This window comes from Cyprinus carpio, chromosome A1 (assembly GCF_018340385.1).
Source record: "Cyprinus carpio isolate SPL01 chromosome A1, ASM1834038v1, whole genome shotgun sequence".
Classification (NCBI taxonomy): Eukaryota; Metazoa; Chordata; class Actinopteri; order Cypriniformes; family Cyprinidae; genus Cyprinus; species Cyprinus carpio.
Window position 1 is genome coordinate 36,097,158 of NC_056572.1, and position 12,584 is coordinate 36,109,741.

Genomic DNA, 12,584 nt, shown 5'->3' on the forward strand with positions numbered 1-12,584 from the left:
CACCCAAATGCTCCCCGGGCGCCACAGAAAAAATGGCTGCTCACTGCTCCAGGTGTGTGTTCATGGTGTGTGTGTTTATTTTCATTACTTACTGCTGCATATGTGCATTTGAATGGGTTAAATGCAGATCACAAATTTAGAGAATGAGACACCATACTTGGCTATACGTAACATCACGTTATGGGAAATGTAGTCCTTGATAGAGTGGAAGTAGTCTGGGATGCAGTGCCCTCTGGTGGCTGTCAAGGACACTCCAGCTGGTGAACCTGACAATAATGTTTAACTCCTGTTTAATTGCTGTGTGGTCATAGTGCTGAACTGACCCACAAAAATCAATAACAAAGATAGCACGCAGCACGCTGTCATTCACCAGTAAACCTGGAGGCCACTCAGGTCAGCATTTATGTGCTCATTTATAAGGCGACGTGCCACTGGATCCAGTGAGATCATGCAGAAAAGATAAAAGGACATGGACAAGAAGAAAAAGTGCAAGTTTTTTTTTTAAGGTTATAGATCTGTCACCGAGTCGCAATGAGTCAAAAAATGTGCAGAAAAGAAATTAATAAATAAATTTGGGCCACTTTCACCTGCAGTCTGAATGTAAACACTGTGACTTAAAAGATTGTAATTCACCTACAGTACTGCAGTACTTTAGAAATATATAAAAATGATTTATTGTGCCTAGCCCTTATGTCAATTTTTATAATGAAAAACAAAAAAAAAAACACACATAAATCAATCTTACTTAACAGTAAATACTGACACCTGTAGACCCACCAGAAAAACCTATTATCTTCATCAGTCCATCTGGTGTAATAGTGGAGGGAGATTCAGTGACTCTGAGCTGCAGCAGTGATTCAAACCCTCCTGCAGAAATCAGCTGGTTTAAACGAGGAACATTTGTAGGATCTGGAAGAATCTACAGCATCTCAAACATCAGCTCTGATCACAGTGAAGAATACAAGTGCAAGTCCAGAAATGAACATGGAGAGAAAGACTCTGATGCTGTGACTATAAACATCATGTGTAAGTTTATTAGATGGTTTTTATCATTTCAGCTCACATTAGTAATTTTTAAGAGATCAGACGCTGTTACTGTCACAGGTGAAGCTTTTATTAACACACTCCTGTATCTTCACATCATTCATCAGTTTGTTAATTATGATGATCTTCATCTTTCAGTTCATCCTGGAGCTGATAGGAATGTGATTGTGATCGCAGCAACATCTGGAGGATTATTCATCATCATCATCATCATCATCATCATCATCATATGGTTTATAATGTGAGTTCAATTATAAACTGCATTGACTCCATAAATGCACTTTTATATTGTATAAGTTCATTTTGGTGTAACAGAAGGAAATGGATCAGCTGTGTGTGATTATTAGTAATCTTTTAAAACATTCATATTTTCTATTAATTGAATGCTGTGGTCCATATGTTGTTGATGTGATTTTAACAGGAAACAAAGGTGTGTTAAAACTGAAGATAACAGAGTGAAACAGGTAAAACATTCAAACACAACTTTACAGAAGCAGAAAATCAATCCATCAGCTGTTATGTGTTTTCAGACTGTAACTGTACAGAATGATGAGAAAATAAAAGTCTTTTATCAACAGAATCCAGCAGAAAAACCTTTAAAAACTCATATTTCTCTCATATTAGACAGTGATTTCTGAAACTGTATCTGCAGCGCCCTCAGGTGGCGTGACACATGATTTAAGAAATAAAAATATAAAAACACTTATTTAAATGTAAATGTTTGTTTAAACTTGTTGAACTGTTCTCATAACCTGAACACAAAACAAACATAAACCATGAGCAGCCGAGTCTGATTCACAAACAAATGACTCATGAGTCTGTTGTTTTAACCAATCATTTAAAAACCTGATGAGCTCAGGATTTATGGATATGAATTAGTCTGACAAGTCCATTTTTAGAGTTTGTTCAGATCAACAGGAAGATGCTGCAGTGAGAGGCGGAGCACAAAGGAACCAATCCTGAGCTCTGTGGGCGGAGCCACATATGATTGACAGCTTTCATTAGTGAAGAGTCACTGAAGGGTTTCATTTTTTATAGCTTAAATACATGACGTAACAGTGGAATAAAATGAAAGTTAAAAGCTGGTTGTGTAAATATATAATGTTATAATTAAGTCAGCAGAACAAAACACATGAAGTGATATTCAGTTGTGAGATACAACCACTGTTTTCTTATTTCACAACATTTTCCTGCTTTTAAATCATAATTGATAATTTTACCCTGATACTGAATAAAATCATAACTGTGCACCTCACAACAGACAATGTATTATTATATGGTGTCAAAGTGCTGCTCAGTATGATCTGTTATTCTGTCTTTGTGTTTCCCTCAAACTACCAGCAGAGGTCACCATCTCTGCTCCTGACATCAACACTGATGTGCATCAGCTATGGAGGTAAATCAGTAGCTAAACTTGAGAGGTTGAAAATCTGTGAGAACTTGTCATATTAACATTCGTATTTTTAAGTTGAAATTTACACTCACAGCTCTGATGTGAAAAGCTGAATCTTTCAATTTAGACACACAGACAATGATCATAACACCCGTGTTTTGAATTGGAAGTTGTAGATTAATAGTCACAAATGTGTAAAATGACATTCACACAAAGAAAATGACATACACAAATGTTTATGACATATTTACTTTTGTACTTTATTTCATTTTCGCTGCACAATGTCAAGTCGGCACTTACAAGCTCTCAGGATCTGGCGGTACAAGTTCACATCCTAGCGCTCTGACTTTTGCTACTCCTTTTGCGTATTCCTGTTGCAAAACTCACTTGTGTATGCGGATGTGAGAGAGCAGAGCCGGGGGCGGGGCTTTGGTGTGAATGAAGACATTTTATTGGTCGATGCCTGATGAATCTAGTATCTTAAAATCCTGTAAAAGCTAAGGATATTCAGTGAAAATAGTTTGCAGTGTTTTACAAATAACTGATGAACTGACTTCCAGTCAATGATACCTAAACAAGAAAAAAAAAATGTTGAGAGATTCAAACAAAAAGTAACCAATAAGTAGAACTAAATATAAAATGAAAAAGACTGCAAGTGTTGTCACTAGCGCAAGTGTCTGAGAGTGCAAGTCTGCAGCCTGACCCTTCTCCATTATATTATAACACAACTGTACTGCTGACTCTGCACTGAGAGTCATTTTTGTTACCAAAAGTACATATGCTTCCTGTGCATGTTTTCTAAAAGAATGGAATCACAAAAAAAGTTGACTGACACTCATCTATACCACAGGTTATACTAATATTTGGTTAATGTGCATGTACAACTCCAACATGTTGGATTAACTTCAAAAGAGTGAATGTCCTTCGAGTGCACTTTGTGTAATGGTACAGTTGATGCATGAGCATCTAATACAAAAGACTAATCATTCAGAGTAAAGTTACTGGCAGTGCTGGTCTCTGTAAGATACTGGAGACAATAAAGACAGTGAGTGTAACTGCACGATAGCTGATTTTACTGAACAGCGCGGAAGGGCAACTAAAGCTGATCTGTGTACAAAAAGCACTGGTGCAGACAACGTAACAGCGCGCTCTAGTGGCAACACAATACATTAAAGTCTCCATCTTCTAATGTTGACAATGTGCCTCTGAAGGAAAGTCAGTGTCTTTCTCAGGTGTGTTGGATATGCAATGTTGAAAGCAAAATACATCCAGAAGGCTGTTATGAAGGCTTCATCAAGGCTGGTGCACTGACACACGTCTATTCCATCTTCTGTCACCACACTGAACCCTCCTCCTATGATTACCATTTTACAGTCAGTATCCATCAGCTGTATGGAAGGAAAGAGTGTAGCAGGGTCCCCCTACATAAAAATAAAAATAAAAATAAAAATAAATAATAATAATAATAATAATAATAATAAAATAAAAAAATTAAAATAAACACTGTTCAAATTCTGTACTCTTTGGCTCAGACAGTGTAGCTACATACAGTGCAGAACTGCAAAAACAATAAGAAGCTAATATATAAGGGCCACAATATACGATGCATTTCATGTTCTTGTAAACACAGATAAATCTTACATTGTTTTCTAAAAACTATTGTTTTAAATTTTTACAGATGGGCTAAAAAGGGTACAGAAGATAAAATATTACAAGAAAAGATTTGAAACAAGATATTTTTACAGGTGATGATTTATTTTACTATACTCACTCCAGCAGGTGTCCTTAAGTATGGATGTTTTTTGAGTACATCCTCCAGACATTCCTTCAGTGCTTTCTCAACGTCTCCAGGAGAATGTTCGTGCCGTGTGGTCTTTGACAGTCCAGGTGTCTGGATGTGTTTTCTGATACTCACTTTCACATGGGCCTCAACATACACTGAATCCTCCCCAACACAAGTTTCCTTCATCAGAACAACAGAAACAGATCATGCTTAGACTGTGACAGATATGAGAAACATCTAAATACTTATTGAACAAGGTACTTTAGATATAAAAAATAATAAAAAAAATTGAACTGCATAAACATTAAGATGATGGTCAGGCAGTGAAAAAGTGGAGTATATACAAAAAAAAATTTAAATATCTGTAGTACAGTATCTTCCTTACACTGACCTGCACTAAGTGAAAATGTAAAATTGATTAACAGTGCAAAAATAAATTATGCATATGGCAGTGTGCTTACATATGCTACAATAACCTGCAAGTGGTGCATGTTCTGCTTTAAACATGTCAGGTGTGCTAAAAACACAAATTTGACTGATTGTAATTTTCCAGCAAATAAAGATTACAATATATTGTTACTACAATATTGTGTGTGATTATGCTGATAGAGATAAATCAATGGATTAAAAACAATGTAAATTACAGTCGTGGCCAAAAGTTTTGAGAATTACATAAATATTGGAAACTGGAAAAGTTGCTGCTTAAGGTTTTATAAAAGCAATTTGCATATACTCCAGAATGTTATGAAGAGTGATCAGATGAATTGCATAGTCCTTCTTTGCCATGAAAATTAACTTAATCACAAAAAAACCTTTCCACTGCATTTCATTGCTGTCATTAAAGGACCTGCTGAGGTCATTTCAGTAATCATCTTGTTACTCAGGTGAGAATGTTGACGAGCAAAAGGCTGGAGATCATTATGTCAGGCTGATTGGGTTAGAATGGCAGACTTGACATGTTAAAAAGGAGGGTGATGCTTGAAATCATTGTTCTTCCATTCTTAACCATGGTGACCTGCAAAGAAACACGTGCAGCCATCATGTGCGGTGCATAACAAATGGCTTCACAGGCAAGGATATTGTGGCTACTAAGATTGCACCTAAATCAAAATTATATAGGTTCATCAAGAACTTCAAGGAAAGAGGTTCAATTCTTGTAAAGAAGGCTTCAGGGCGTCCAAGAAAGTCCAGCAAGCGCCAGGATCGTCTCCTAAAGAGGGATTCAGCTGCGGGATCGGAGTGCCACCAGTGCAGAGCTTGCTCAGGAATGGCAGCAGGCAGGTGTGAGCGCATCTGCACGCACAGTGAGGCCAAGACTTTTGGAAGATGGCCTGGTGTCAAGAAGGGCAGCAAAGAAGCCACTTCTCTCCAAAAAAAAAATCAGGGACAGATTGATCTTCTGCAGAAAGTATAGTGAATGGACTACTGAGGACTGGGGCAAAGTCATATTCTCCGATGAAGCCCCTTTCCGATTGTTTGGGGCATCTGGAAAAAGGCTTGTCCGGAGAAGAAAAGGTGAGCGCTGTCCTGTGTCATGCCAACAGTAAAGCATCCTGACACCATTCATGTGTGGGGTTGCTTCTCATCCAAGGGAGTGGGCTCACTCACAATTCTGCCCAAAAAACACAGCCATGAATAAAAAGAATGGTACCAAAACACCTCCAACAGCAACTTCTTCCAACAATCCAACAACAGTTTGGTGAAGAACAATGCATTTTCCAGCATGATGGAGCACCGTGCCATAAGGCAAAAGTGATAACTAATGTTGAAATGAATGTTGAAATTTTGGGTCCATGGCCTGGAAACTCCCCAGATCTTAATCCCATTGAGAACTTGTGGTCAATCCTCAAGAGGCGGGTGGACAAACAAAAACCCACTAATTCTGACAAACTCCAAGAATTTATTATGAAAGAATGGGTTGCTATCAGTCAGGATTAGCCGCAGAAGTTGATTGAGAGCATGCCCAGTCGAATTGCAGAGGTCCTGAAAAAGAAGGGCCAACACTGCAAATACTGACTCTTTGCATAAATGTCATGTAATTGTCGATACTAAAAGCTTTGAAACGTATGAAGTGCTTGTAATTATATTTCAGTACATCACAGAAACAACTGAAACAAAGATCTAAAAGCAGTTTAGCAGCAAGCTTTTTGAAAACTAATATTTATGTGATTCTCAAAACTTTTGGCCATGACTGTAGATACAAAATGTGCAGAGCAGGATTGAAAACCACTGATTTAAACAGTGCCCCCATATTAATCACGCATTATTATTATTATTATTGTTAATTTATTTTTTTCCTATTAAGTGTGATGAATTTTCATTAATATTTGAGTGAAATTAACTTGTTTCGCTCAGTAAATTTGACTGTTTGGACAGCTTTATTTTCTTGATTCCACAGTAAACAACTGACTTCCAGCCACAGTTTGATAGAATTGGTTTACATTGAAATCTGTTAAATTTTTACTTTCATAGACCCCAATAAAACACATTTTTCAAGTCAACAGACACAACAAAAAAACAATGCCGTCTTAAAAAAAAAAAAAAACTTTTTTTTTTTTTTTTTTTTTAAGATAATACACATAATTTTAAATTCCTATATAGAGTCAAGACACATTTATTTACTGTTTTGGTATGAATAATAAAACAAACCATCAAAGAGCAGATTCTCATACAACCCTCAGAATGATTCCCTTTATTTTCTTTTTCTATCATGATGTCTTAAGTAATACAACAGTTTGTTCTGTGTAGTATTTCTGCATTGCAGTATTATATGATAATTTCTACAAACATATTACATGGTTTATTCATTAAACTGTTCACTTGGTTTTAATTTCAGTTTTACAAAACAATTCACATTACAGATTAAGCACAAGACTTCATCAAAAATACGCCATTTAAAATGTTATAAGGCAACACACATTTTAGAAATAAATTAACAATGAAAAGGTCCTTAAGATAAATGCTTCACATAAGTAACGTTTTGAGCTGCACATTATATATTCAAATTCATTTTTGGCATTATCCTGTGACATCCTATGGCACACGACTGACCTAAATTTAAATGTTGAATACTTGTCCACACATGTTGATCAAATCCAAACATCTTATTGAAGATTCAAGATTAACTTTGCTATAAAAATCATGAGATACATTTCACCTGGGTTACAAATCATCCACATGGGCTATTCAGTTTCAGTTTCAGTTGATTTATATAGCGTGTATAAAATAGCCACACGGCTGACCAAAGTGCTGTACAGAAATTAAAAATTAAAAGAATATTAAAAGAATATAAAATCAGCACAACTACACATTTGCAACAGGTTCTTGTCCTACTAATAAAAGAAGTAAATATATTAATGACACAAGAAAAAAAGAAGAAGTATAAACCCATAACAGACTAAGTAAAGACTATAATAGAAAATTATTTGTAAGCCAAACAAAACATATATGTTTTTAGGAGAGATTTAAAAGTGGACAGAGAAGGGGCAAGTCTATTGGTGCTTAGACCTCAATGTTTGCCACTATTATATATATATATAGTAATTAGATGTGTATACATGATTGTCATAAAATTTAAAAAAAGAAAGATCAAATGTCCTTTTTTTCTGAGAGTATAAAATGTTACTTTTATCTTTGGGTTTTTTGTCTTTCAAATAAATGCACTGCAGCAAAAGCTGCTACTGCTAGCAGAGCTGCACCTAGTATTGCTCCTATAAATGCTGCTTGCCCTGCAGATGGTGCAGCTGATTCCATCGTAGATGCCATCGCTGCTCCCGCTGCTCCTGCTGCTGCTACTAATCCTCCTAATACTGCTCCAGCTCCTCCTCCTAAAGCTGCTCCAATAACACATTTACTATGTAGCAGTGCTTCCTGAGTCTCCTTATAGTCCTGCTCAGTGTATCTCCTGTATCTGTTCTGCATCCTCAGTTTATTTATTTCTTTCAGAAGCTCAGCGACTTGGAATTTGTCTTCTTTTTTGTTGTTAAAAACATGAAATCCTCCTGAACACAGATCAACAACTGACCGCAATGTTTTACTTTTATTCAGATATTTCTCTACTGGCACATGTAACTGATCTCCGTTAGTAAAGAGCGCTATTGTATGTTTTAGGACCTTTGTTCCAAAATTATCCAAGACCCATTTCAAAACTTTACTGTCATTCTTCGTGAACGTCTCACCCAATCTGATTACCAGCAGAAACACATCAATACCATGATGTGTAATATTCTTCCCTATTTCAGTTTGAGCCTCTGTGATATTCACTGATGTATCAGAGAGTCCTACAGTGTCGATCACGTTTATTGTTTGCCCATCCACTTCGGTTTGTGCTGACTGACAGACTTTGGTCACAGCCTCAGGAGAAAAATCATCTTCAAACGGGTTTCTGGCTCTGCTCAGGATGGTGTTTCCCGACGCACTCTTTCCTGCTCCAGTCGAGCCCAACAGCATAATGTTCACATCTGACTCTGTAAATAAGATGAACAGACAAACACAATACATTCTCTTAACCCAGTTTATTGTTCAGTGACTACTATTAACATGCAAGTTAATTAAGAGACTTGCGGTTTAGACACCATATTGCCTGTTTTTTCAACAACAAAAATAATTCCAATCACAGCCACCATAGCACATTTTTTGCATCTCTGAGGAATTGACGGTGTTTTGTTCCAGAATGAATCAACTGTTTAAATGATTCGGTTCAATCACAATGACTCACTTATTAGGTTTCAGACTTGCTGACACCTACTGGCAAATTTAATTTCACATTTAATGTATTATTTTATTATTTTTGATAATTTCAAATGAGTACTCAACATTTTATGTCTTACATATCAAAACATTATTTTTGCATGTGTAACTGCAGGTTAAATGCATTCATGTCCTGCATTAAACAGTGTGTAAATACATCAAAATCCCACTTCAGATGGAGATTCTCTGCATTGTCTTATTAATATAAATAACTGATTCCTTCAACTGGTTTGAGATTTAAAGGCTTTTCCCAGGGGTGTCAAACTCAGTTCCTGGAGGGCCGTAGCCCTGCAGAGTTTAGTTTCAACCCTGCTCCAACACACACCATGTAGTTTTCGAATAAGCCTAAATGATTAGATTAGCTGGATCAGATGTGTTTAATTAGGGTTATATATAAACTGTGCAGGGCTATGGCCCTCCAGGAACTGAGTTTGACACCCTTGGACCCATTTTTGCCTCCATCCAACTGTTAAAATGTAACTAAGTAATTTTTACTCTGAGTAGATTTTAAACAAGCTACTTTTTACGTTTACTTGAGTAGATTTTTAGACTGGTACTTTTACTTGTACTTAAGTAAAATTGCATTCATGCAATGGTACTTTTACTTGAGTAGAATATTTTCATACTCTTTCCACCTCTGACCATTTGTTGAAAGTATCTGTTGAAACATTCCTTCACTAGCATCCATAACAGCTGTGTTTATGATGTTTAAGCTGAAGGAGATGTGATGTGTGAAAGCTTGTTAGATATATGCTTTATCTATGTAATTCTGCTAGGTGCCACTAATGTCAGGCATGCTAAATATCTGGGGTCCCGTTTAAATACCAGTAATTGGACGAGCGTAAATGTTAGTAAATCGCGTTGCGTGATTCATTTTAATGCTCTCCTCCAATAAATTTTGCGTCTAAAAGGGAAACTCCTACAAATGCATATTCAATAAGGTCAGGCGAAAAAATAACTCCCCATGCCTTTTCAGCGCTTATTCTTCACTCCCATTTATTTCTGATCTCAGGAAGAAGATGAGCAAACGCGAATATTGTTATCGAGACTGTTCACTGTACTGATACCACTTCTCTAATTCCTACAGAAACAATTTAATCATTTAATTACCCTTACCAAAATTAACCATGGTTTATTATAGTAAAAGTTATAGTTTTTTTTTTTTTTTGGCATTATGATTACCATTTGTTCAACCAGTTTTACTATAAACACTGGTTAATCTATAATAAAACCATGGTTGATTTGTGGTTACCATGGTTTAGTAGGCCTAAACAAGTTTTTTTTTTTTTTTTTTTTTATTCATTATTTTTTTATTAGGGTAAATAAATATATAAATAACATTTGTTGCAAGACAATGAATAACCATTTATAAAGAATATTAACAGCTTTTAGTCAGTATGAGCAGAAGTTGGCTTAACCTGTGTAACCCAACCTGCTGGGCCACTTTAACAAATCCAGCTGCGTTTGTGAAAATCTAACCTTTTTAACTTGACACAGCGTTTTTAGGAACGTTGAGTTGTTTCAAATGTTGTTTCCGAAACCTTAATTTGAGAAAAGTGGACAAGTAGCGCAGTGGAATATAGGCCTAAATTCTGTGTTAATTTATGACGCAAGTTCTACGCACAAGATAATTTAAAGGACAAACACTTGTAAATGCCTTCAAATGAAACACCTGAAAGATGTCTCCAGGTAAGGTGATAGGAGGCTATAGGCGCGATAATTAAAATAAATAAATAATAAAAATAAATAAACCCGAAGTTTAGGCTAAGGCTTCTTGTCGTCATGACCCGTCGTTAATTACTCTTTCATAAAACAAACATGCTTCGTTTTGGCATTTAATTTTAATTAGGGTATATAACTTTTGACTGACCTGGCTGATTACTTGCAAATGTTCCGCTAAATTTGTCTTCCATGCTTTTTCCTCTGTACATTCTGTCTCTCTCTCTGCGTTTCTCTTTTTAGGAAACGAAAGTTTGGACTGTGACGCTGTGGGCAGTACAACAACGCTGACATCATTGGAGCAATTGTGAACAGTGTTGGGCAAGTTCCTCTGAAGATGTAATCAAAATACTACTCCTTTTAAAAGTAATCACGTTACTGATCTGATTAGGGTACTTTATTTCAAAAGTAGCCTTATTAGTAATTAGCCTACATTAGTTACCTTACTTTTTCTCCATGAAATTTATGAAATCCCAAATCCACAAATTTCAGTTATAACACACACACACAAAAAAATGTATGCATAATGAATATTTCATAATGTCTACAATTCGTGTGTTATAAGAGGGTCGTGAGCACGCAAATGTCAGCACTGCATTGCTCAACGCTGCAAACAGGTGTTAGAGCCTAAATAGAAACTCTGCATACACTTGCACCTGTTAATCGTTTATATTTTATATTAGTTCATGTTGCTTTTGTGCAATATATGAATAACAACTTATTTGTTTTAGATATTTTATGTTTAGATATTTCTATTTTGCGGGAGCGCGTGGATCATTTTATTCTCCTGCACCCCGCACACACACGAGTCTCTGCACTAGCCTATGAAGTCTTGTCCCGCGCGCTGCGCTCTGTTGCGTCAGCCCGATCTCACGGCAATTCGTACATATTTTACGAGGTGGCTAATTCGTACGAATTCGTACGACCACACTCGTACAAATTAATTTGTTTTTTTGCCAAAACGTACGTATTTTACGAGTTGTACAATTTGAATGAATTTGTACGAATGACCTACACCTAACCCCGCCCCCCCTAAACCTACCCGTCAGTGGGGTCTAGCCAAATCGTACGAAATCGTACGAGTGAGGTCGTACAAATTCGTACGAATTAGCCACCTCGTAAAATACGCTTATAGCTTCTTATCCTTGTGGCTTCAACTCGGGTCTCGCGGGCAGCAGGTCTCTAATAGACTGGCACTGGACTGGACAGTGCGTGTGCTACATCCTTTTTACAATCTCTAGATTATAAAACACTGCAATCTGTCAGCAATGTAACGCGGCAGTAATGTATAGAGACCTCGGCTTGTAACTATACACTTTTTTGAAAATTATAACACGTTTAATTACCCCCCGTACTAAAAAAGTAATAAAATTACAGTAACGCGTTACTAAGTAATGCGCCACTGCCCAACACTGATTGTGAAGGTGTGAAAAAAATGTCATTTTTTCTCTAATGTTCTGATGCTAACTGACGAGTAAATAAATATTAAGACACGTTTTAAGTGCATATGCACTTGCTTGTACTACCTGAAAACGACAGCCTCTTTTATTCGTTTACATGATTCATGTCTTTACTTCATTATTAAACTGACATTAAGTCAAAATACATTAAGCTAAATCTCTTTAGTAAAAGTTTATATGCCTGAGCCATAATCTCAGTCAGAGTGAAATGAAACACAAAGCTGCTGAATATCAGATGTTTCTGTCCTCCGCCCTTCAGCACACATTAAACCTGTTGAACAAAACAAACTGAACAGCTTGACTCATTACTAACCAGATTTACTTGATTTCTGCCAGACTGAAGCTCTTTTTGAGAATTATAGATGGTGATGTAGGTCAATTATAGGTTTCCAAACAGTGTAGTACTCTGTGCATTTTTATAATGTTGTCTGCTTGT

The 12,584-nt window shown here is 36.4% G+C and overlaps 2 protein-coding genes and 1 long non-coding RNA gene across 3 annotated transcripts in view; 2 read left to right on the forward strand and 1 right to left on the reverse strand.

Annotated features, from left to right (window-relative positions):
* The window catches only part of LOC109071913 (B-cell receptor CD22-like), a 115,364-nt gene that overhangs the window by 23,927 nt on the left and 78,853 nt on the right, over nt 1-12,584 (forward strand). The gene's annotated exons all lie outside the window — the stretch shown is intronic.
* On the forward strand, nt 1,078-1,555 carry LOC109052397. Its single transcript, XR_002011522.2, has 3 exons — nt 1,078-1,104; nt 1,183-1,285; nt 1,466-1,555. It is a non-coding gene; the product is annotated as an uncharacterized LOC109052397 (long non-coding RNA).
* On the reverse strand, nt 7,567-10,994 carry LOC122146391 (GTPase IMAP family member 8-like). The gene is made up of 2 exons (XM_042764751.1): nt 10,840-10,994; nt 7,567-8,686 (listed from the first exon to the last, which is right to left on the reverse strand). Exons 1-2 carry the CDS (start codon nt 10,898-10,900, stop codon nt 7,848-7,850), a joined length of 900 nt encoding a protein of 299 aa, XP_042620685.1. The 5' UTR covers nt 10,901-10,994; the 3' UTR covers nt 7,567-7,847.